Here is a 27,256-nt window from a genome sequence, read left to right on the forward strand (position 1 = left end):
GGCCACTTCCGAAATCTTCAGTTTAGCAGAGAACAACTTCCTATCCCTTTCTGCGCTACATATAAGAGGAGTAGAAAATCAGAAAGCAGACTTCTTAAGCCGTATCCCTTTAAAACAGGGTGAATGGACTCTAAATTAAAGCGTCTTTGATCAGATCACAAAGCTTTTGGGGGGATCCCTGTAATAGACCTTTTTGCCAATTTAAAAAACAGAAAAGTAAAAGAATTTTGTTCTCTAGACCCCAGGGGGGGGCCTCGGGCGCTGGATGCATTTACGATTCCCTGGACTCAGGGTCTCGCATATGCCTTTCCCCCTCCTATACTTATTCCGGCAGTTCTGCGGAAAATCATACCAGACAGGGCAAAACTCATTCTAATAGCCCCCTTCTGGCCCAAAAGGCCCTAGTTTTCCTGGCTGAGGATGCTATCGGTCACCGATCCCTGGGTTCTTCTGGATCTTCCGGACCTCCTATCACAGGGACCTATGCTCCACCCTCAGTCCGAGAGTCTCCACTTGACAGCGTGGAACTTGAGAGGTCACTACTAAAGGGAAGGGACTTTTCGGATAAATTAGCTTCCACACTATTAAAAACTAGGAAAATGGTAACCACTAAAATATACGGCAAAACTTGGAAAAAGTTTCTGTCCACCTCTGGGGTGAAATTACAAGATAGGGTCCAAATTCCTAAAGTGTTAGAATTTCTACAAAAAGGTTTAGATCTGGGCCTCTCAGTATGCACCCTGAAAGTGCAAATAGCGGCTTTGGGGGCATTATACAGTGAGAATATAGCTGCTAATCCATGGGTAACACGTTTTATTAAAGCTGCTATAAGATCGAAACCCATAAACATAAAAAGACTACCAACTTGGGACTTAAAAGTGGTCTTGTCAGCTCTAACAGAACCCTTGTTTTGAGCCTATAGATTCAATATCCCTTAAAACTTTATCACTTAAAACGGCCCTTCTAACAGCCTTAACATCTGCCCGTAGAATAGGTGATCTCCAGGCCCCATCTGCAAGGCCTCCCTTTACACAAATCGTGGAAGATAGGCAGGGTCTGTTCTCAGGATAACCCTATCTACCCAAAGTTGCATCCAAATTTCACAGGTCCCAGGTGATAATCCTTCCTTCCTTCTGCCCAGACTCTAAAAACAAAAAAGAGGAAAAATTCCACACATTAGATGTGAGAAGGTGTCTAGTTCAATACTTAGAATCCACCCAGCGGCATAGGAAGGAAGGGTCTCTCTTTATCTGTTTTCAGTGACCCAGAAAAGGACTCAAAGCCTCCAAGGGTACTATAGCACGCTGGATAACAGATGCAATAGCCTTGGCGTACTCGTCCACAGGAAACACAGTTCCCGAGGGGCTGAAAGCACACTCTACAAGAGCTATGGCAACCTCCTGGGCCGAAAGGTTGGAGGTATCTATAGACTAAATCTGTAAGGCGGCCACCTGGTCATCACCTTCAACCTTTTTTAGACTCTACCGTTTAGACCTAGGCTCTTCATCTGACTTAACCTTCGGAAGAAGGATTCTGCAGGCTGTGGTCCCTCCCTAAGCAATAATCTCTGCAATTCTCTTTAGTGGTGCTGTCATGGGAGACTGAAAAAGCATAGTTACTTACCGATAATGGTATTTCTCAGAGCCCATGACCGCACCCACTTATTCCCCCCCTCATCATGTGTGCGGTGAGCACTTTTATTTAAACAAAGTGTTCTATTAAAATAGACACGGTGTATACCTGATAAGCAATATGTTAAAAGTGTATATTTTTCTTGTTGTCACTAACCTGGAGGACCTCTGATGCTCTGTAAACAAAACTGATGCAGGAGAGAGGTACCGCCCTTTAATCCTATAGGTTTTCTGTCCCTGAAGGGCGGTTCCCCTGTCTCTCTGGTGGTGCTGTCATGGGCTCTGAGAAATACCGTTATCGGTAAGTAACTATGCTTTTTCGGCCATGCTAACTATCTACATCTATAATCACCAGTTGGGACTTCCGGCCGCTGTCCTCGAATCCCATGAGGCACCGCGGCAGCATCACTTGCGCAGGCGCAGTTCGTAGCCTTGCGGCCACGAACTGCACCTGTGCAAGTGACATACACATCTCCGCTATTCCCAAGCAGGCGCAGTAACAGCCGTGTCGTTACCGTGCATGCGCAGGTAGAGCGGGTAGAGGGCACAGTTGTGGCTGTTACTATGCATGTGCGGGAATAGCGGTGATGTGTATGTCAAGTGCAAGTGACATTCACCTCACCGCTATTCCCGCACATGCACAGTAACAGCCACAACTGCGCGCTCTACCCGCGCATGCGCGGTAACGACATTGCTGTTACTGCACTTGCGTGGGGAATGACGATGATGTCTATGTTTCACCGCACTCCCGATGCAATAGTATCGGGCCTATTTCTAGTGTTACTATAACCACCAGTTAGACTTCAAGCCCAAGAAAAATTTACACCACTTAAAATTGAATGCTCCCACAGGGATAACAGAATAAAGTGGAATTCCACAGACTTGTGGTTGGAGACAAGAGGACAGAAGCATGTTGGTTTCAGAAACAATATGGAGAAGTTGGAAATCAAGGTCCTGCAAGCTTGCAGATCATTGCGCGTTAGAGCAGATCGTAGAGCCTTGCATAAAAATGTAAGTACTTGATGAGCAGACACTTATTTGCCTGTTGTCTATTTACCAGCTTTTGGAGTTGACTCTAGCTACTAGTGTTTTCTTAAACGAACAACATATATGTCTTTCTGCTTTAACTACAATCTTTACTTAGTCAAGAGCTTCTACCAATATAATAACCAGAAACTTTCCTCTCTAATATCAAGTGAGGAACCCAATTCAACCCATAGTGAGACCACTATGCAATTATTTTCCATTAAAGGCCCATTATCTAAGGTAAGGCTAGACACCGCTTTATTTGGCCATAAAAGTTTAAAGGGACTCTGTCAGGACAGAATGACTGTTTAAATTAAGTCCTGCCACTCTGTGCATCAAGGCAAGGTCAATTTCTTATATACATCTTCCCATCTTCTTGTTTTCCCTCTTGTTTTTGACAGATCTGGCTTTATAGAGACATAGAAGGGTGGAGATAGATGGAAAACAAGCAGGTGGGAAGGTGTAGTTAAATGTTTGGCCATACCAAAGGTGCACTGAACCCCTGTACTTGGTTTGAAAAGTCATTCTGTGCTGACAGAGTCCCTTTAAAATTAAAACAACTTGGGAACTTTGGAATTTTTACCATTGATGGAATAATTGAAAAATAGAAATTGTTAGGTCTCCTAAATAGCATGTAGATGCATTCTTTTTATCTGTAGTGCAACCATGATTAGTATATCTACTTTCATCTTGATTCTATCAACTAACCATTCTAAAGTCAGACAGGTAGAGCCAGAAACCTGAGAGTGGATTATTTCACAATGGGGCTAGAAGGTCATAATTCTCGCTAGAAGGTCATAATTCTCTTGCAACCTGTCCTTTATTCAGTTGATAGGTTTGTAGTTCAGTTTTTGAAGAACTTGAAATATCTTGCAGTTTTTTGTGTATGGTACTGGGATGCTCTTATGGCCATTTTGGCATTTCTAGTCAATCAAACTACTTAAGCAATTACTTTAAGCCCATCAATGATTATTTTGCACTGTTTCATAGTCTGTTCAACAGCATATCTTATTCTGTATTAATGACACGTCTATATTATTATTAAATGTCTTGGTTGCATCTAAAATATAGATTATAATATCTGACATATTATGACTGTTTAATGCATGCAGGCTGAAGAAAAATCCAGACAGAATAAAGAATTCAGAGAGCTATGTGCAAGACGTGCACCTATTTTCTGGATACCTCTCAGGCCACATTGTGTGTGGGAAAGAATGTCCGTCACACTGGTCTGCACTGTGTTGGGGACTCCTAAACCAAGTGTCCAATGGTAGGTGACCTCATGTATTTTATGTCGCTTCTATATAATGCACACAACACACTCACATTGGCTAAATGTGTATTAATGCAATAGAGAAAACTGCATTTTTAAAATATCTTTATTGGCTAACATTTGCTGATATATATAGTACAAAGCAAAAGTTTGGACACACCTTCTCATTTAAAGATTTTTCTGTATTTTCATGACTATGAAAATTGTACATTCACACTGAAGGCTTCAAAACTATGAATTAACACATGTGGAATTATATACTTAACAAAAAAGTGTGAAAAAACTGAAAATATGTCTTATACATATCCTAGGTTCTTCAAAGTAGCCACCTTTTGCTTTGATGACTGTTTTGCACACTCTTGGCATTCTCTTGATGAGTTTCAAGAGGTAGTTACCAGGAATGGTCCAAATGAGAAGGTGTGTCCAAGCTTTTGGTCTGTAATATATATATATATATATATATACATATATATATATATATATATATATATATATATATATATATATATATATATGTATATATAATCAGTGAGACACATACTTCTCTGTGTTCATATAATCAGTGAGACACATACTTCTCTGTGTTCATCATCTCATTAAATACATTTACATTTGACCAGCCTGATTTTCCAGAAATTGCCTGCGCCCCCGACAACCAATGTGCGAAAATTTCGCACGGGCCACCTAGTAATAATAATATTAGCAAATACCTCCAATTAGAAATGTAGTATAGTTTTTTGATTCACTTTGTCTCTTTCTTCATGTGCAGGGCATTGCAGGACCTTAAGTATCAATGGTTACAAGTCACGACCACTAGCAACTAGCTAACTGTCACCATCTCAGTGGTTATAACCATGGATACCTAAAGTCCTGCAACGCCTGCACATGAGGAAAGAGAGATAGTGAATCAGAAAAACTATACTACATTTCTAATTGAAGGTATTTTCTAATATTATTTTTACACCTACTACATATTTGGAAAAGATCTTGAAGATGGGAATATATTTTTTTAAGTAATTAACAGGAAGTAATCGGCAGCCTTAGCTCTAATTACTTAACTGTATGAGGACAGGGACAGTGACGCCAGCACTGATTGGGCGCTGGGCTCATGTGCCATAACAACCGCACAAGAGCCCCAGGAATGTGAGTACTGACACCACTGAAAAGGCAATGACACAGGAGAGTATAAACTTTTCTATTTTATTGGAGCCAAGGGTGGGATATGAGAAGGGGTTGTCCAAATAGTAGACAACATCTTCAATTGAAAAGTCCCAATCGTTCTTTCCCTACACAATCTAACTTCTATTTTTTTACTAATGTGTGATGACATTTTGTTTGAGAACCCAGTACATGCAGGGAAACTCAAGTGAGTTGTCATCATGGGGCAGAGGCTGAAGCAAAGCATCATTAGTGACGTCACTTGCGGGGGCAGCACAGGTCTCGGCTTACTAGTTCTCTTCCTACAATGCCCCTTTACACTGCACTATCTTGCCAGCTTGCTATTCTGATCAGAGTCAGTGATACAGTGTATTGTCATGTGCACTGGGAAGAATACAGCACAGAGACAAGATCCTACGGAGTTGACAACCGATGCGTGCTCAGTAGAGCAGCGGCAATCCCAGCCTCCAAAATAGATAGCGCTGATGGTGATTCGTTTCAGGGTGGGCGCAGAAGCTTTCCTCAGTGACGGCAGCCTCTACGTCCCGATGATGACTCGTGTGAATATCCCAGCATACACTGGGAATCTTAAACGAATGTCTGTCACATACGTAGTAAAAACAAAAAGTAATACAAATTTGGGTTGACAATGGCGCTAGCGTATGAAAGGGGAAAATAAAACTTCTGCAAATATTAAAATAACACCATCTGGTTGTCCAATTGTAATGTGCTGCTGCAGTGCAATATAGAGCAACCTCCACCAGGCCACTAGAGCAGCCTCCACACACAGCGCAGCAAAACTGAGCAACAACACAGGTGTCACAGGTAATGAAAGGGACATGAAACAAGCCAAGGTCATACACGGAGATAGCGGCGCGGTACAGAAGGGGCGAGCAGAGAATCGTCGGGGACAAGCAAGACGTCAGAACCTACCGGGAACGTGGTAACCAAAACGTGAGACGGAGACGGAGTCGGGGTACAGGCCAGAGGTCAGAACAAGTCATAAACAGGTGCAGGCAGTCAGAGGCAAACAGGAACACTATAACGGATCAGGTCAGGAGCTCAAACAGTGTAGCATGAACTATAGCTGACACTGGCCCCCAGGCTGCAGAGGACTTAAATAGCTCAGCTAGCTCCAGGGTGAGGCAGAGAGGATTAACTCCCACATGACCAGTCCAGAGACAAGAGAGCTGGACATAATCTTAGAACTGGATCATGACACCAATACTTTAAAAAAACAAAAAGCAGTTAGAGAGAGTAGTGAGGGAATGGTTAGAAATTTTTAATTAAAGTATATTAGAAAAAAAGCTTAGGGTGTAAAAGCAATACACAGGTCCATCAAGTTTAATCAATATGGCCAGTATTTTATATTTCCATCATAGATAAACAGCATCTTTATATCCTCACATCAGGGAAAAAACACAATAATCCTAACTGATCTTTATGAACATTATACAGTTTTGTAACTGACATTTATTGGTGTAAAATCAAGAACAGAATTTGCCTAAAGGATGGCTTGTGGTATACAGGCTACATTATTGTCTCACTTTTCAAGAACAAAAACACACCTTCATTCCAGCAAAAATAGCCACCTAAAAATAAAGCTACTGAAGGTGGGATGCTTAGAGCACACTTTGAAGGCAAAAAAGATGAAAAAGACAAATTAATTTGGACATGAGCTATATTGTTATATGTGAGTCCCAGGCCTGTCATAATTATCACAGGGTGGCCCAAAAGTGTGTACAGGAATATTGCAATGTTGACAGAAGACATTTAGAACACGTCCTATATTAATCAGATTTCAACAACAATAAAACAGTGGAATAAAATGAAAATAAAGTTAATTTGTTGTGTGTTATGTGTACCCATATAATCTGTTGTGCTAGAGATACAACCATATACCTGGTTTTAGGCCACTCAGTACATATTGGACCACTTTTTGGGGGAGAATGCTTATACACTGCTCTGTACAGCTTCAGGCCACCATGCGAGGAACGGAGAAAGATGCCTTTACTGCACTTCTGTTTGCCTCTAATATCAAAAGAAGGTATATAGCATTCTCCATCAGTCTCTCAATGTGATGCTTCTCCACCTGAACCCCCCCAAAAAATGAATGAAGATTCATCAAAAAGTTTCATGATTTCTAAAATATCTACAATCAATAAAAGCATTAATGATGAAGAGCATGGGATGTTCTACGATGCTTAAATTCCACATAACATTTAACTTCAGATCATTGATCTTGAATTACCAAATGAATCATTTACAAGAAATGTCTTGGTTGGGCAGAAGCCATAACATAAAAGGATGTGGAAAACGGCTAGTGGTGCGGATTCCTAATGGGAAAAAGTACAAATCTTTATTTATGGTAACTCGTTTACAATTGTCAGTCATACAAGTTTTCATGGGGATCATTTCTCTGTCACCAGGTCACCTTGAGTTTCATTCCTTCATTTTATACACTCAACAAAATTGATCCTCCCATCCTTTAAAAATAATTTCAAAAGTACTTCAAATGGATCCGAAGGTTTGACCATCAGGGTTGTGTCAGACGGGGTAGAGCGTTAGAAAGCAGTCTCGCTCAGCTATCTATAGGACTATGATTGAAGTGATGGAAGACAGCTGTTCATGTGTTGCCACCTCTCCAACCACAATACAGTTCATTTGTTCTGGAAATTGATGGTAGCCAAGGACTTTACCTATGTGATCTTCTGCGGAGTACCCAAAGGTGTATGTAAGCTTTCCTTAACCCCTTCAGCCCCTAGCCTGTTTTCACATTCCTGCCCAGGCCAATTTGCTTAATTCTGACCAGTGTCACTTTATGAGGTTAAAACTCTGGAACTCTTCAACATATTACAATGATTCTGAGATTGTTTTCAAGACAGTTGTACTTCATGTTAGTGATAAAATTTGCTTGATATGATGCATTTATTTATGGAAATATAAATAATTAGAAAAAAAATAATTTCAATTTTCAAACTTTTACATTTTATGCCCTTAAACCAGATAGTGTTAGGAGTCGAGTTTCCTCTGCTGCACAGGGGGAATCTCGATCCGTCTCCGCTGCGGTCTCCCATTCTCCTCCAGCCGCAGTGGAGCCTGCTCAGCAGGGACATCGATCCCAGCGTCTTGCTCAGTCTGACTCTGTGAGAAGAGTTACTGCTGCTTCTCCAGCTTCTGCCTGTAAAGCCTATACTGGTCAGCAGCGAGAGGACTTCTCTGGGGCTAAGTCCTTGTCTGCGCACACTGAGCATGCCCAGGGCAAGATCTCCCGTTGGAGATCGAGGGTCATGTGCTCAGACTCTGCAGCGCATTCTATTGGTCCTCTTGGCAGGTCTTGGAAGGGCAAAGTTTCTGTGGCCGCTTCCTGTCCTGCAACTATATAAACTGCGCATGACCGCACGGCCATGCGCTAGTGTACAATTTAATACGTGTGTTTGTTGTGAGTGCAAGTCGTTCTTTAAATACCCCTACCCTATTGTATGATTGTTCGCGTATGGAGTATGGCTGCTATCTAGCGCCAGACTTATCACTCAACGTGTCACACACGTGTCAGCGTCTACTGCTGTGACCGCCAGTGCGGCGCCACGCGCCAGTGTGCGCTTCCTGACCCACGTCTGGGTGCTTAGTGGTGCCTGCCAGCACGGCACAGTTCGCACTTCGGTGCCTTAATTATATAATTCCTTTCACACCCAGTAGCGGTGTAGTGCCAGCAAGGGTCTAATCGGACTACAATCCCTGTTGGGGTTTAGTTCGCTGACCACTTGCTCGTGCTCTATGTGCGGTACCGCGGTCCTGTGACGCAACAGGATCGCTTTCTTCACGCTGGGTGAGGTTTAACCCACGCGTGTATACTTTTGAATACCGCCATATTGTCTGTCATTTCCTAGCAGCAGGTTTCACCTGCACGGTGGACCCCGGACTGCGAACGCATCTATATCATCTCTCTTGGTGCGTTCCGCCAGTCCTAACAGATAGTTACTGTATATCACACAAAATAGTTAATAAATAACATTTACCACGTCTACTTCACATCAGTATAATTTTTGAAAAATTATATTTTTTAGGAAGTTAGAAGAGACCACATCCCTTTTGATGTGACTTTGAGGAACCTATGTAACAGAAAATACTCAAAAGTGACACCATTTTAAAAACTACACCCCTCAAAGTGCTCAAAACCATATTCTAGAAGTTTATAAACCCTTTAAGAGCTTCTCCAGAATTAAAACAGTTTGGAAGGAAAAAATGAAAATGTAACTTTTTCCGACAAAAATATTGCTTTAGCCCCAAATTTTGCATTTTCTAAAGGGTAACGGTTGAAAATGGACAGTGCAATTTGTGCGCAGTGACTCCTGAATACACCAATACCCCATATGTGGTGCAAAACTATTTTGGGGGAGAAAAATTGTTTGCAATAGATAGCAGATGCCATGTCACATTTGCAGAATCTCTGATGTGCCTAAACAGTGAAAAAAACCCACAAGTGACCTCACTTTAGAACCTACAACCCTCAAGAAATTTATCTTGAGGTTTGGCGAGCACTTTGAACCCACAGGTGCTTCACAGAATTTTATAACGTTGAGTCCTGAAAATGAAAAAATACATCTTTCATGCAAAAATGTTTCTTCATGCATATTTCAGTTGCACAAGGGTAACAGGAAAAAAATGGATCATACTATTTGTTGTGCAGTTTCTCCTGAGTACACTGATATGTGGTGGAAAACTACTCTTTGAGCACACGACAGGGCTTGGAAGGGAAGGAATGCCAATTGACTTTTGGAGCGCATAATTGGTTGCAATAGATAGCTGACACAATGTTGCATTTGCAAAGCCCCAGATTTACCTAAACAGTGGAAATCCCCCAAGTGACCCCATTCTGGAAACTACTGCCCTCAAGGAACTCATCTAGATGTGTGGTGAGCACCTTGAACCCGCAGGTGCTTCATAGAATTTTACAATGTTGAGATGTGAAAAATTAAAAATATATATTTTCCCCTTGCTTTAGACCCCTTTTTACAAGAGTATTGCACCACAAAATCTGTTGTGCAGTTTCTCCTGAGTATGAAAATACCTTATGTGTGGTGTAAAACTACTGTTTGGGGGCACGGCAGAGCTTGGAAGGAAAGAGCGTAAATTGCATTCTGAAGCACAATTTTGGTGGAATTAAATTGCAGATGCCATGTCACATTTAAATAGAAACCCACGCAAGTGACCCCATTTTGGAAACTACACTTCTTGAGGAATTCATCTAGGAGTGTAATGAGCATTTTTAACCCTCAGGCAATTCACTGAATTGGAAAATCACAATTTTTTCCACTAAAATGTTTCTTTGGCTCCAAGTTTTCAGTTTTCAAAAAGAATAATAAGAGAAAATGGACCACACAATTTGTTATGCAATTACTGCTGAGTACATTCATACTCTATATTTTGTCAAAAACTACTTTGAGGCACATTGCAAGGTTCAGAAGGGAAGAGTGTCCATATTGGAGTCCAGATTTTGCTGGAATGGATTGAGGTTGCCATGTCACTTTGGCAGAGCCCCTGAGGTGCCAGAACAGCAGACCTCATGTAATAAACCACATTTCTTTGGCTGCAAAGGGTTTAAAATTGTTGTTGCACAGAGGACCTCTCCTGCCTATGCCGCCAGTGATCAAAAGACAAATATAACAGCTGGTTTGCATTTAGTCGCCCAACCCTTTTGTTCTACAGGCAGGGAAGCTGATGCCAGATTAGTTTAAATTTTTCTTTAATATGTCAATCTAGGGTAGAAAACAAAATCACAAAAAGGGGCAATACATGGGATTACTAACAGCAGTATGTAGCAGTTTATTGCTCTCCCCGGGTCACACAATTTAATGTACCACTATCATTGTCTTTACAGGTTTAAGAATGGACAGCCTATTGATCTGAAAACATCACCCCCTGGAAAATATAGAATTCTTAACGAATTTGGCACAATTACATTGGAAATCAGCAGGTAAAGTTACCCCTTTTCAAGTATGAATGTTGTAAAGGTCACTGATAGAAATGAGAACCAATTATTGAAATTATTTGTTTATTTTAAATACAGTGCCACACCTGCTTACTGCTTGGGTCTAGTATTGCTGCTCCCCTCTCATGAAATGGTAAACTGCGCTAAAATCCACAGACAGTTATGCTGTTACTTGTCAAGGAAAAATTTACGTATTCTGGACAACCCCTTTCAACGAGGGGTGTTAAACTTCAGTTGCAAGTTATGGTAATGTCACCATTTGCGGTCCAGTAGCCCTGCTATCCCCTACGTAATGGCCGCCTGCTCTGTTTGTGTTAGTATCACTAGGGCCAATTAAGTTTGCAGTGACCAAACCTATTGATAAACGAAGACTTAATCACAGGCAGCAAAGAGGAGGAGCGTGACTTTCAAGAAAAGGGGCATCACATATTGTGTTGGTGACCATAGCCTCATCTATAATATTGACTTCTAGCATTATCACATAATTTGTTTTTTGCTGAAGCCATTACAACAGGTCTGCATGAAAACATATGAAGCATTTATAATACTGCCCAAAATTTGGTCAGTGCCACGTTCTCACATAATGTGTGTATATATGTATATATATATATATATATATATATATATATATATACCGTATATACTCGAGTATAAGCCGACCCGAGTATAAGCCGACCCCCCTAATTTTGCCACAAAAAACTGGGAAAACTTATTGACTCGAGTATAAGCCTAGGGTGGAAATGCAGCATTTACCGGTGAATTTCAAAAATAAAAATAGATCATTCTTGCCCCATAGATGTGCCATATAGTGCTCTGCATGTTCATTATTGCCCCATAGCTGTGCCATATAGTGCTCTGCACCGTTCATATTTCCCCATAGCTCTGCCATATAGTGCTCTGCACCGTTCATATTTCCCCATAGCTCTGCCATATAGTGCTCTGCACCATTCATATTGCCCCATAGCTCTGCCATATAGTGCTCTGCACCGTTCATATTTCCCCATAGCTGTGCCCCATATAGTGCTCTGCACCGTTCATATTTCCCCATAGATGCTCCACATAAATCTCTGCCATTGCTGCTGCTGCTGCTGCAATAAAAAAAAAAAAATGCCATACTCACCTTTCTTGCTTGCAGCTCCCAGCGTCCGGTCCCGGCGTCTCTCCGCTCTGACTGATCAGGCAGAGGGCGCCGCGCACACTATATGCGTCATCGCGCCCTCTGACCTGCACAGTCAGTGCAGATAGATGCCGGGAAGATGGAGCGGCGCCCGGCGGCTGGAACGGGGACAGGTAAATATGCGATACTTACCTGGTCCCGGTGTCCGGCTCCTTCTCCCGCACAGCTGGTCTTCGGTGCCGCAGCTTCTTCCTCTATCAGCGGTCACCGTTACCGCTGATTAGAGAAATGAATATGTGGCTCCACCCCTATGGGAGGTGGAGCCGCTTATTCATTTCTCTAATGAGCGGTCCCACGTGACCGCTGAAAAGTGGAAGAACTGCAGCACCAAAGACCGTGGGAAGGCAGGGGGAGCGCCAGGATCGCTGGAAGCAGGTAAGTATGCCTCAGCACCCTCACCCCCTCACCCGCAGACCCTGCCACCCACCTTGACTCGAGTATAAGCCGAGAGGGGCACTTTCAGCCCAAAAATTTGTACTGAAAATCTCGGCTTATACTCGAGTATATACGGTGTATATATATATATATATATATATATATATATATAAGCTTGACTTTATAAACTGTGTATAATCCATCACCAGTGACTTGTCAGTTTTGTCAATGACAGCTCAGCCGTCCAATCTGGCCAGGCCTGCAGGATTTCCTCCCGGTGTCACCTGTTCTGGGTGATTACCTGGCCATTTGGCTGACTGGCAATGATTAGAAGATTGCCATTTGTAGCTTTGCTCAAGTGATGCATGTTTGCTCTGTGCTCTAAGGTTTTCATATTCTGATCTTTGTTGCCTGACACTGGATTTGTCTTTGACCATCTGTTTGCCTAGCCCATTTGTCTTGATCCGCTACCTTTTGGAATACTGTCCCCGAGCTAAGGCTAGGTTCACATTAGCATATTTGTGCACAGCATATCATCTGCATGCGCAAATGCATGCCAAAATGCATTTAAATGCATGCTTACGCTGCGTTTTTTTATGCGCATCAGCTTATGCATGATGCCCCCCCCAAAAAAAACGCTGAGTGTGCATGCATTTGTATGCATTTTTGCCTGTGTTTGCATTTTTTATGCGCATGCGTTCGATATTTCCAGAGGGGCATGTCTCAATGGGCGTGTCTGAATCAGTTCCTGGATATGTGTCTGAATTACTCAAGCGCATCGAATGCATACGTACGTATACGCACACGTCCTTGCGTACCAAAGTGTTCATATAGACAGTAATGCGTTGTTTTGACGCACTCATCCGCATGCGCTTGCCTGCGCATATTTGATGCGACAAAAAATGCAACATGTTGCATTCGGCGGGCACGGCGAAACAACGCATGCGGACGCATCCATAACCAAACTGATGAAAACGCATGTCCTGCATACACATTGTTAAATATAGGTATGCAAGACGCATACGGATCTATGCGGATCTGTACGAAGGCATACGCTGCACACAGATACGCTAATGTGAACCTAACCTAAGGCTGTGTGCACACGTTCTGGATTTTTCATTTTTTTTTGCGTTTTTGCGCTATAAAAACGCAGTAAAAATTCTTTAAAAATGCATACATATGCATCCCATCACTTGTAATGCATTCCGCATTGCAGAAAAAAACGCAGCATGTTCATTAACCCCTTTACCCCCAAGGGTGGTTTGCACGTTATGGACCGGGCCAATTTTTACAATTCTGACCACTGTTCCTTTATGAGGTTAAAACTCTGGAACGCTTCAACAGATCCTGGTGATTCTGACACTTTTCTCGTGACATATTGTACTTCATGATAGTGGTAAAATTTCTTTGATATTACCTGCGTTTATTTGCGAAAAAAATGGAAATTTGGCTAAAATTTTAAAAATTTCACAATTTTCCAAATTTGAATTTTTATGCAATTAAATCACAGAGATATGCCACACAAAATACTTAACAAGTAACATTTTCCACATGTCTACTTTACATCAGCACAATTTTGGAACCAAATTTTTTTTTTGTTAGGGAGTTAATAAGGGTTAAAAGTTGACCAGCAATTTCTAATTTTTCCAACACCATTTTATTTTAGTGACCACATCTCATTTGAAGTCATTTTGAGGGGTCTATATGATAGAAAATACCCAAGTGTGACACCATTCTAAAAACTGCACCCCCCCAAGGTGCTCAAAACCACATTCAAGAAGTTTATTAACTCTTCAGGTGTTTCACAGGAATTTTTCAAATGTTTAAATAAAAATGAACATTTAACTTTTTTTCACAAAAAATTTACTTCAGCTCCAATTTGTTTTATTTTACCAAGGGTAACAGGAGAAAGTGGACCCCAAACGTTGTTGTACAATTTGTCCTGAGTACGCCGATACCCCATATGTGGAGGTAAACCACTGTTTGGGCGCATGACAGAGCTCGGAAGCGAAGGAGCGCCATTTGACTTATCAATGCAAAATTGACTGGAATTGAGATGGGACGCCATGTTGCGTTTGGAGAGCCACTGATGTGCCTAAACATTGAAAACCCCCACAAGTGACACCATTTTGGAAAGTAGACCCCCTAAGGAACTTAACTAGAGGTGTGGTGAGCACTTTGACCCACCAAGTGCTTCACAGAAGTTTATAATGCAGAACCGTAAAAATAAAAAATCATTTTTTTCACAAAAATTATCTTTCGCCCCCAATTTTTTATTTTCCCATTTGTAAGAGAAGAAATTGGACCACAAAAGTTGTTGTACAATTTGTCCTGAGTACGCTCATACCCCATATGTGGGAGTATACCACTGTTTGGGCACATGGGAGAGCTCGGAAGGGAAGGAGCGCCGTTTGACTTTTCAATGCAAAATTGACAGGAATTGAGATGGGACGCCATGTTGCGTTTGGAGAGCCCCTGATGTGACTAAACATTGAAACCCCCCACAAGTGACACCATTTTGGAAAGTAGACCCCTAAGGAACTTATCTAGATGTGTGGTGAGCACTTTGACCCACCAAGGGCTTCACAGAAGTTTATAATGCAGAGCCGTAAAAATAAAACTAAATTTTTTTCCCACAAAAATTATTTTTTAGCCCCCAGTTTTGTATTTTACCGAGGGTAACAGGAGAAATTGGACCCCAAAAGTTGTTGTCCAATTTGTCCTGAGTGCGCTGATACCCCATATGTGGGGGGGACCACCATTTAGGCGCATGGGAGGGCTCGGAATGGAAGGAGCGCCATTTGGAATGCAGACTTAGATGGAATGGTCTGCAGGTGTCACATTGCGTTTGCAGAGCCCCTAATGTACCTAAACAGTAGAAACCCCCCACAAGTGACCCCATATTGGAAACTAGACCCCCCAAGGAACTTATCTAGATGTGTTGTGAGAACTTTGAGCCCCCAAGTGTTTCACTACAGTTTATAACGCAGAGCCGTGAAAATAAAAAATAAAAAATTTCCCCCCCAAATTATTTTTTAGCCCCCAGTTTTGTATTTTTCCAAGGGTAACAGGAGAAATTGTACCCCAAAAGTTGTTGTCCAATTAGTCCTGAGTACGCTAATACCCCATATGTTGGGGTAAACTCTTGTTTGGGCACACGGGAGAGCTCGGAAGGGAAGGAGCACTGTTTTACTTTTTCAACGCAGAATTGGCTGGAATTGAGATCGGATGCCATGTCGCGTTTGGAGAGCCCCTGATGTGCCTAAACAGTGGAAACCCCCCAATTATAACTGAAACCCTAATCCAAACACACCCCTAACCCTAATCCCAACGGTAACCCTAACCACACCTCTAACCCAAACACACCCCTAACCCTAATCCCAACCCTATTCCCAACCGTAAATGTAATCCAAACCCTAACCCTAACTTTAGCCCCAACCCTAACTGTAGCCTTAACCCTAACTGTAGCCTTAACCCTAGCCCTAACCCTAGCCCTAACCCTAGCCCTAACCCTAACCCTAGCCCTAACCCTAGCCCTAACCCTAGCCCTAGCCCTAACCCTAGCCCTAACCCTAACCCTAACCCTTGCCCTAACCCTAGCCCTAACCCTAGCCCTAACCCTAACCCTAGCCCTAACCATAACCCTAGCCCTAACCCTGGCCCTAACCCTAACCCTAGCCCTAACCCTAGCCTTAACCCTAACCCTAATGGGAAAATGGAAATAAATACATTTTTTTTAATTTTTTAATTTTTCCCTAACTTAGGGGGTGATGAAGGGGGGTTTGATTTACTTTTATAGCGGGTTTTTTAGTGGATTTTTATGATTAGCAGCCGTCACACACTGAAAGACGCTTTTTATTGCAAAAAAATATTTTTTGCATTACCACATTTTGAGAGCTATAATTTTTCCATATTTAAGTCCACAGAGTCATGTGAGGTCTTGTTTTTTGCGGGACAAGTTGACGATTTTATTGGTAACATTTTCGGGCTTGTGACATTTTTTGATCGCTTTTTATTCCGATTTTTGTGAGGCAGAATGACCAAAAACCAGCTATTCATGAATTTCTTTTGGGGGAGGCGTTTATACCGTTCCGCATTTGGTAAAATTGATAAAGCAGTTTTATTCTTCGGGACAGTACAATTACAGCGATACCTCAATTATATCATTTTTTTATGTTTTGGCGCTTTTATGCGATAAAAACTATTTTATAGAAAAAATAATTATTTTTGCATCGCTTTATTCTCAGGACTATAACTTTTTTATTTTTTTGCTGATGATGCTGTATGGTGGGTTGTTTTTTGCGGGACAAGATGATGCTTTCAGCGGTACCATGGTTATTTATATCTGTCTTTTTGATCACGTGTTATTCCACTTTTTGTTCGGCGGTATGATAATAAAGCGTTGTTTTTTGCCTAGTTTTTTTTCTTCTTACGGTGTATACTGAAGGGGTTAACTAGAGGGACAGTTTTATAGGTTGGGTCGTTACGGATGCAGCGATACTAAATATGTGTACTTTTATTGTTTGTTTTTTTATTTAGATAAAGAAATGTATTTCTGGGAATAATATATATATTTTTTTTATTTAGGAATTTTTTTTTATTTTTTTTTACACATGTGGACATTTTTTTTTAAACTTTTTTACTTTGTCCCAGGGGGGGACATCACAGGTCGCTGATCTGACAGTTTGCACAGCACTCTGTCAGATCACTGATCTGTCTGAAAGCACTGCAGGCTTACCAAGCACCTGCTCTGAGCAGGCACTTGGTAAGCCACCTCCCTCCCTGCAGGACCCGGATGCCGCGGCCATTTTGGATCCGGGCCTGCTACAGGGAGGGAGGTAAGAGACCCTCGGAGCAGCGCGATCACATGGCGTTGCTGCGGGGGTCTCGGGGAAGCGACGCTTCCCTATACTGCCGGCACACCACGATCATGTTTGATTGCGGTGTGCCGGGGGTTAATATGCCGGGGGCGGTCCGTGACCGCTCCTGGCACATAGCGCCGGATGTCAGCTGTGATAGGCAGCTGACACCCAGCCGCAATCGGCCGCGCTCCCCCCGTGAGCGCGGCCGATCGCCCTGGACATACTATTCCGTCCGTGGGAATTAAGGCCCACCCCACATGGACGGAATAGTACGTCCAATGACAGAAAGGGGTTAATTTTGCCGATTTTTTTTTTGCAGATTTCCCACTATATTATTGCATTGGGAACTTCTGGAAAAATCCACAAAAAATCTGTAAAAAAACCGCGAGAAAACGTAAAAAAACCCGCGAAAAATCCGCATGCGGATTTCTTGCAGAAAATTTCCGGTTTTGTTCAGGAAATTTCTGCAAGAAATCCTGACGTGTGCGCAAAGCCTAAGACCTGACTTTGTCTCATCCCTCTGTTTATGATGTATCCTCCTGGCTTTTGAAGTTGGGCTACTTGACTTCCCCGACTTATGCTTAGTCTGTGAAAAGTGGCTCAGCATCTCAGATCTCTTTTTATTGTATGCTAAGCTGTAAAAAAAAGAGTTTATTTTTATAATAAAAGAAGAGCTCAAAACCTGAAAAAGAATGTTAGAAGAGTTCTAAGAATAAAAATGAGAAAATCCCATTGGTATTTCTTTGCAGAGCCAACCCCACTAGCCACAAGTAGGGTTCTGTAATTTTAGTAACCACATTTTGCACATGGCTGACCACACATATATGGCAGAAATGTGGGGTGTCATTTTATCACCAATAATTAACATTTCTGATGGCAATTTTTCCCACAATTTTCCCACAATCTTTCTCAAACGTTGTAATGTCCAGGCATACCCCATATGTTGTAAGGTCCAGGTAAAACCCCATATGTTGTAATATCTAGGTGAGAGTGTGAGAATGCTATTTGCCCTCAAATAACAAAGCTTCCACATGATGAACTGAACAAGTGTGTTTTGAATTTTAATTTTATGGGTCTATCCAGGACTCTTTTTTCACATGGGGCTGACAACTTACCGATAGAAATGAAGGAGGGAAAAATGGAGGAAACTATTGTCACCGAAAAGATGATAGAAAGTTGTATATAAAGCCAAAATACTTTATTATAGAATACAAAATGTTAAAATTACAAGAATAGTATACCATGAGGTCAATTAAGAAACAATACAAGTTCCACTGGAGCAAGATAATCCTCACATAAAATTAGGGAAATTAGAAATATTATGCACAAACATCCAAAGCCATTTTGAATGGTATGACAATATCGAACAGAGTTACATTTCAAATCTGGATATAGAAAAAAGTGCAAGTGCAATGAACATTATCATAAGGTATAGAATTCAACCCACTTAATATACAAATGTATACAATGCTGTCTAAAATCCTAATCAAGTGACAGGAATATGCAACCAGTAAATGTCAGCAAACAATGTTCATTCAACACAAAAAAAATTAAATTTAAAATTAGGCAAATAGATGTGTAAATGATGCTCACAATTCCAAAAGAAGAATAAAGTGGCAAGTGCAACTTGGAATGAATGAGTAGAGGGTAAACTCAGAAAATCAACATGCTTGAGGTATTCCCAAATAAAACCTACAGAGTTCAAGTGGAGAGCAGCTTCAGAGATATAAGCAGCATTGCTTACCCATATACAGTGGAGGAAAAAATTATTTGATCCCTTGCTAATTTTGTAAGTTTGCACACTGACAAAGACCTGGATAGTCAATAATTTTAAGAGTAGGTTAATTTTAACATTGAGGGATAGAATATCAAATATAAAATCCAGAAAATCACATTGTATAAATTATATACATTTATTTGCATTTTGCAGTGAGAAATAAGTATTTGATCCCCTACCAACCATTAAGAATTCTAGATCCTACAGATCAGTTAGATGTTCCTAATCAACTCGTTACCTGCATTAAAGACAGCTGTCTTACAAAGTCACCTTTATAAAAGTCTCCTGTTCACAGACTCAGTCGGACTCTAACCTCTACAACATGGGTAAAACCAAAGAGCTTTCTAAGGATGTCAGGAATAGGATTATAGACCTGCACAAAGCTGGAATGGGCTACAAAACCATAAGTAAGACGCTGGGTGATAACAAAATAACTGTTGGTGCAATAGTAAAAAATGGAGGAAATAGAAAATGACTGTCAATCGTCATCGATCTGGGGCACCATGAAAAATCTCACCTCGTGGAGTATCCTTGATTATGAGGAAGGAGAGACATCAGCCTAAAACTACACGTGGGGAACTTGTTAATGGTCTCAAGGCAGCTGGGACCACAGTCACCAAGAAAACCATTGGTAACACATTACGCTGTAAAGGTTTAAAATACTGCAGTGCCTGCAAGGTGCCCTTGCTCAAGAAGGCACATGCGCAGGCCCATCTGAAGTTTGACAATGAACACCTGGATCATTCTGTGAGTGATTGGGAGAAAGTGCTTTGGTCAGATGAGACAAAAATTGACATCTTTGGCATTAACTCAAGTTGCCAAAGAATACCACCCCCACTGTCAAGCATAGAGGTGGAAACATTATGTTTTGGGGGTGTTTGTCTGTTAAGGGCACAGGACTACTTCACCGCATCAGTGGGAGAATGGATGGAGCCATGTACCATAAAATTCTGAGTGACAACCTCCTTCACTCCACAAGGACATTAAAAATGGGTTGTGACTGGGTATTCCAGCAAGACAATGACACAAAACCGTGCTGAGGGAAAAGTATTCCTCCTGACGTCATAGGCGCCGCCGGGATGTTACATGCTCTTGGACATGTACAGGGAGGAAGCAAATTGCACATAAGCACGACGGTGCCCATTTTTATGAAGTACGCATAATGGGGACAAATAGGGATTTGGAGGATGGCTTACAATATAAAAGAATGAGAAATTCATGATGCAGAAGGAATACGTACTGTATGTATTAGAGAACAAATAATGTAATAAGGGTGTGAAATGTTAAAAGGATGAATAGTAATTGTAAGGCTATTAAGCAAAGACATGGTACTCTGTGACAAAATGAGAGTTGGTGCTCAAGTAGGGTATCCAACTCAATGACCTATATATAGCAATAACTTGGCACTCAGTCAGTTATGAAGTGAAGGTTATCAGTTTTTATTGCACGTCCAGACACAGTTTCAATGGTTAAACGTTTTCGGTCCCAAATGGACCTTCCTCAGAACAATTTCAATTTATATGGGTTGCTGGATTGAACCATTTGAACAAAAGGAGAAAAATACCTTCTGGGTTAATACTGTATGGCGTTGCAATAAATGGGTATGTGGGCTCTTGGCGTACTAAGCCGCTTAAGGAATGCTGTGGCCCATGTTCGGAGCAGGAGGATACAGTGCTGGTGGCGTTCTAGCGAGTCCTCACTGGTGACCAAGATAAATTGAATTTATTCTGAGGAAGGTCCATTTGGGACCGAAAACGTTTAACCATTGAAACTGTGTCTGGACATGCAATAAAAACTGATGACCTTCACTTCCTAACTGACTGAGTGCCAAGTTATTGCTATATATAGTAATTGTAAGGAATTTGTGAAAATTATATGTGTGTAAAGGAAGTGATTTGTCAGAAAAGTGAATAAAAGTGAAAAAAATAAATGAAATAATGACTAGAAACATAAAAATAAAACGTGAAAAATATGTGGTGTTAATGAAAACAAAATAAAAAAGGTGATGGTAAGAGGACTCCAGTGTAGTAAATACTGTGGGGAAAAAAAGTATTTAGTCAGCCACCAATTGTGCAAGTTCTCCCAAAAGATAAGAGGCCTGTAATTGACATCATAGGTAGATCACAACTATGAGAGTCAAAATGAGAAAACAAATCCAGAAAATCACCTTGTCTGATTTGGCAGGATTTATTTTGCAAATTATGGTGGAAAATAAGTATTTGGTCGTCTAAAAACATGCAAAATGTCTGGCTCTCACAGACCTGTAACTTCTTCTTTAAAGGGAACCTGTCACTCCCCTCAGGCGTTTGTAAATAAAAGAGCCACCTTGTGCAGCACTAATGCTGCATTCTGACACGGTGGCTTTTGTAGTTACAAAACGTCTGCACACACTGAAATAAACACTTATAATAACACCCCTATACAGGTCATTCACTAGGTCCCACCGTGTGCTTCTCGGATTTTTGCTCACCGCTCTTGTGATCATTTTTACCCCACGGGGTGAGGTCTTGTGTGGAGCCCCAGGTCGAGGGAGATTATCAGTGGTCTTGTATGTCTTCCATTTTCTTATTATTGCTCCCACAGCTGATTTCATCACACCAAGCTGCTTGCCTATTGCAGATTCAACCTGGTGTAGGGCTACAATTTTGTTTCTGGTGTCCTTCGACAGTTTTTTTGGTCTTCACTATAGTGGAGTTTGGAATGTGACTGTTTGAGGTTGTGGACAGGTATATTTTATACTGATAACAAGTTCAAACAGGTGCCATTACTACAGGTAAAGAATGGAAGACAGGAGAAGCCTCTTAAAGGGAACCTGTCACCCCCCTCAGGCGTTTGCAACTAAAAGAGCCACCTTGTGCAGCACTAATGCTGCATTCTGACAAGTTGGCTTTTTAGTTACAAACGCCTGCACATGCTGAAATAAACACTTATAAAATGTGCCCCCACATACCCTGAAATCTTCCCAGGGGCGGGACTTTCCTTCCTAATTAGACACAGCACAGCCGTCACTCCGGAGCTGTGCGCGACGGGCGCCGTCTCCTCTTGCTGCGTTATCGTCCCGGCGCCTGCCAATATTGCAAAGTTCATCATCCTAAAAAATGTTTCTTTCCCAGAAGCCGAGAAATAAATTTGCATAGGACGGAGCACAAGTCGCACCCACTGCGGTTCCCGGCCCATGCATATAAAATCGGTCCTTAAAAATAAAGAAATTATGGGTCAAAATATATTGTAGCAACTCCAAGATTAGTTCATGCAGAGAGGGGTCGAGATTACTCATTTCAAGGAAAACGTGTGGCCCTAAGATTGTCTTCATGTCCTTTGCATGTATAGAATGAATCAATGTCAGCCGACACTAGAATAATATTTGAATCTAAATAAATCCCATCAAATTTGGTTAGAATGTCTGTAGAGTCTCTGACATATGAGGGCAAAGTCTTGACCAAAGGTTTTAAATAGTGACCAATAAAGGGGCATACTGGCTCACAGAGCCCTCCTATGCCAGAAACAATCTGATGTCTGGGGGGATTCTGGGAATCCTTGTGAATCTTAGGGAGTAAATAATAAGTCGGTATCTTTGGCAATTTTGTAAAAAGCCAGTCAAAACATTTTTTAGGCATAGTTCCTTCCTCCAAAACTCCATCTAGGATCTGTTGCAAAGTGTAGGAAAAGCGAGTTAGAGGACTCCATGAGAGTTGTTTGTAAGTATCACTGTTTTTCAATTGGCTGAATTCTTCTTGATCATATTTCTCCATGGTCCAGATCACGACATTCCCCTTTATTGGCCGCCTTTATGACTACATCATTGAAGGATTTGAGTTCAGTCAAAGCCTTACTTTGATTTTTAGACAGGTTGTCATAAGGTATCCTGGTGGGAATTCTTTTCAATTATTCCATTACCATCTTCATGAAAATCTCAATTTGTGAACAAAGAGAAAAAGGGGGAAATGTCATTGAGCTTGGAACTAAAGATTTAGGAAAATGTTCTGTTACCCCAGAAGTATGTTTCCTAAGGAGATTATCTTATGCCGCCAAAGTGGTATCACTATCAATTCGCAGATTACCATCAGATTGATATAATTTGTGGAGAATTAATTTACAACAACGGGGAGAATACTTTTCCCTCGGTGTAGTCACGTGACAGGAACATCGGAAATGATGTTCGTTCACTGTTGGAATGGTGTTCTCCTCATGCGCCAAACAGACTGGCGCCCACAGGATAAAAGCAGCTCCTATGTCCCATTTACAGTACCCCTCATAAAAGCAGTAAGCCAAACGTGCATTGGGGCACATGTTCCTTATCTACATTGGTAAGCAATGCTTTTCATATCTCCAAAGTAGTTCTACTCTTGAACTATATATATAGAAAGGGGTAGGGTGCATCTCCATCAGAAAACCATTTATATGTCAATAGCAGGGTGCTACACCTTTGTCTGGAAGACAGGTATGCAAAAAAGGAAGGAAAAAAGACCAAACACAATGTTGGCGTTCACAACTGATATAATAGAAAAACCATGTAAATCTTTATGTGAATCTGGGACATACACATAGATAAAAACATGTAGAACCACAAAACCAACATGGTAATCAAACCCCCTCCCCCCCCAAATAGTTTCACATGGGACAGCTTATATGTGGGGCTCCACCAGTACATAATAATACAGCCAATAGTGATCTTCAGCAAAACAATTAGATAAATGTTTGTCATGGTAATGCATGCTAAGAATAGCCTCATAAATATACCAAAATGTCTCTGATGACTCAATACAGAGAGGTTCAATGAATTGATATCAGTGAAAATCAGCAATCTCACCATATATATACATCATAGAACTTGAAAGACACAACATGCAATCTGAGCATATTTGGGGCTCATGAATCCCAAAACAGACCTGCAAATAGCAGTCACCTAGTCCTCAGGCTAGAGAGAAGGCATATATTAGAAGGTAGAAAGTAAAGGTTGTGTGGCGCCCCTGCGGTTCAGTCGCCACAGAGGTAATGCACCTCACCCAGAGGTGTGGGACCCCGCTCTCAGGTAAGGACGGGTCACGGCCGGGGTTCTAACACTTGCATCCAACATTAGATCTCTCAGTTGAAGGGGAGAGCTTTGTAGTGGGTGTGGGTGGAGAAAGTAGAGAGGGGGAGGAGTCAGAGAGTGGTAGGTAGTGGTCCGAGAGAAGAGAGAGAAACTACAGAGAGAGAAGTGAAGGAGAGAGAGAGACTCCAGAGGAGAGGAAGAGGAGGTCTTAGGGGCACGGATAGTGAGAGATCCATCCATGGGGCCCGCATCTGCCAGCGTGGTCGGTGGAGGAACCAGGTCGCAGTTAGCGGACCGGCCCCAGCTAGTAGAGAAACTAAGGACTCAGCTAGCAACCCAGAGGTGGTAGGCATTGCAGGTGCTACAGCCACATCTTCACATACTTTGCCGAAAAGGCAGGCATTTAGGATCTAGGGGTCTGACCAATGTCACCCGGCAAGATCTGAGCCTGCTGACTTGTGACACTGTGTGCGAAGACGTATAGCAGGAACAGTGGGAGCCAGCATAGTGAGACAGCCAGGAAAGGAACATCAAAGGGAGCCCGGCAACGTACACTGTTGTGAATTCCGCTCTTGGGCTCCCTCCAGTGGTTGTAAGTGGCACTTTTGTGAGTTCTGCTCTTGGGCTCCCTCTTGTGGTTTCCAGTGGTATGGCTGCTCCTTGGAGTTAGCTGTCATCAGCTGCCTCCACTTATCGTCTCTTCTGCTCGGCTATTTAGGCCTGGCTCTTTCTTCAGCCAGTGCCACTTGTAAATGGTTCCTGGTTGGATTCACATCTCTTTGGAGTTCCCTGTTATCCTGACCAGTTCAGCAAAGCTAAGTTTTTGCTTGCTCTTTTCTGTCCATAGATTGTGGACTTATCCATTCTGTGATTTCTATGTTTGTCCAGCTTATCAGTGTGAATTAACTCTGTCTTGCTGGAAGCTCTGGGAGGCAGATTTGCCCTCCACACCTTTAGTCAGGTGTGGAGATTTTTTGTAAACTCTGCGTGGATTTTTGTAGTGTTTTATACTGACCGCACAGTATTCCATCCTGTCCTATCTATTTAGCTAGACTGGCCTCCTGTGCTCATCCTGGTTTCATTCTGTGTATGTCTTTTCCCTCTCCACTCACAGTCATTATTTGTCGGTGGCTAATCTATCCTTTGGGGATTTTCTCTGAGGCAAGATAGCTTTCCTGCTTCTTTCTTTAGGGATAAGACCACAGTACCAAACCAAAGAAAATAAAAGATTGGCACAAGGAATGTAAAATTAAACAAATTTTATTATAGTAAACCAACAATTTAACATGTATCATAAATACCTAGGTACCTCAAACGACAACTAGAGGCCACTAGGAATAAGACACAAGTCACCGCAACTGCTATATTTGTAAATAACAGGAAAAATAGAACCATACAGTGTACACATGAGACCTCCCTATACCATACTTAATTAAAGCCACTGGCACACGCCTAAGTGGCAAGAAAGCCGAGGGAAACTATCCATGTGCTTGATACACTGCCTGCATAATATCAAAGTATCCCTATAGCAAGTGTCTATCGGTACATTACCTGTATAGTGCCCACGTCCTAGTGTGCGACCCACCCCGACGCGCGTTTCGCCAGTTCTTCTTCCGGGGGCGTATGCCATTAGGGAGGTAGGCGGACCTTATAAATGCCCCGAGACCAATCAAAAAGTGGCGTCCCTAGTAACCTTAAATCATGTGTCCGTGACGTCGGATGTAAACAAAGGCGAGGGTATGACGGCGCATCCGGCGCCTAATATCGCTCCCATAAGGACAACCCCTCGCCGGTCAATGGCGTTGGCCGCATTCCGCCCAGCTGATCGCTGAGCGGAAGTCAGGCAAAACCAAGCGAGACCAGATCAGGGACGTCCGGAGCGTCCGAGGCAACGCATGCGCACAACCCCAATGCCAGAACATAGCCATGTAATCACATTACCGCCTCATGAAGTGCCCATACATCTGCTGATGCTGCAAGATAACGCTGGAATAAGGTGCCGACGTGACTGTAAGAAAGTACAGAGGTGCATAGTAATAGCAGCATGACTCTAACCGCAGTATAGTGGCTCTATATTCAATGATGTTGATGCATAAGTGAAACGTAACTCTAATAGTGTACGAATAATAAAAGTGCATTGTGCCAATATATATAAATATATCTATATACTGAATACTAATGTTAAACCCTAATGACCTAAAGGGAAAACAACGCTGTAACACTCATATATAAAGTGCATTATAACAATAAAACTGATGCAACAATAAGTGCAATAAATACAATAATCAATATATAAAATACAATGACAACACAAAAGGAGACACATAATCAATCACAGGCATAACAATCAAATATCAAGATACCAGGCTGTATATATGACGCAAAGTCTCAAATCGGACGAATGTAAAATCCCATAGAGTCATCTGGTCCATTACAGCAATATATCTTCTTTTATTGAACAGACTTCTTAATCATCCACAGGGATAACTTGATCAATAAGGAGCAAATACAAGGCAAATAGAACCGCTCGTAGATAACAATTCTAAAAATGATAAAAAGATAGTCAATATTAAATAAAAACAACCAAAATCCCCCCCCTAAAAACCTCATATATGAGAAGAAAGACAAAATTCTTTTACAAAAATGCCCCGAAGCCAAAACTTTCATTTAGCCCCTGTGTTGCTATCGTGCCCAGCCGATAAATCAACCGACTCTCGGTCTGTGCAAGCAGCTTACTCAAATTTCCCCCTCTGATTCCAATGGATACTAAATCTATCCCTTTGACCTTTAGACCATGTGGATTACACTGATGATATTGCCTGAAGTGCCTAGGTATAGTTTTTAAAGACATTTAGTATAGTGCCCACGTCCTAGTGGGGTGGGTCGCACACTAGGACGTGGGCACTATACAGGCAATGTACCGATAGACACTTGCTATAGGGATACTTTG

At 41.8% G+C, this 27,256-nt stretch overlaps 1 protein-coding gene across 1 annotated transcript in view; it reads left to right on the plus strand.

Moving 5' to 3' along the window:
* The window catches only part of MYOM3 (myomesin 3), a 252,275-nt gene that overhangs the window by 42,165 nt on the left and 182,854 nt on the right, over nt 1–27,256 (plus strand). The window contains exons 4-6 of the mRNA XM_069756945.1: nt 2,483–2,642; nt 3,770–3,927; nt 10,970–11,065. Coding sequence (XP_069613046.1) covers nt 2,483–2,642; nt 3,770–3,927; nt 10,970–11,065 — 414 coding nt within the window. The remainder of the gene's footprint in view (nt 1–2,482; nt 2,643–3,769; nt 3,928–10,969; nt 11,066–27,256) is intronic.

The sequence above is a fragment of the Ranitomeya imitator genome, chromosome 3 (assembly GCF_032444005.1).
Source record: "Ranitomeya imitator isolate aRanImi1 chromosome 3, aRanImi1.pri, whole genome shotgun sequence".
In the NCBI taxonomy this organism is placed as follows: domain Eukaryota; kingdom Metazoa; phylum Chordata; class Amphibia; order Anura; family Dendrobatidae; genus Ranitomeya; species Ranitomeya imitator.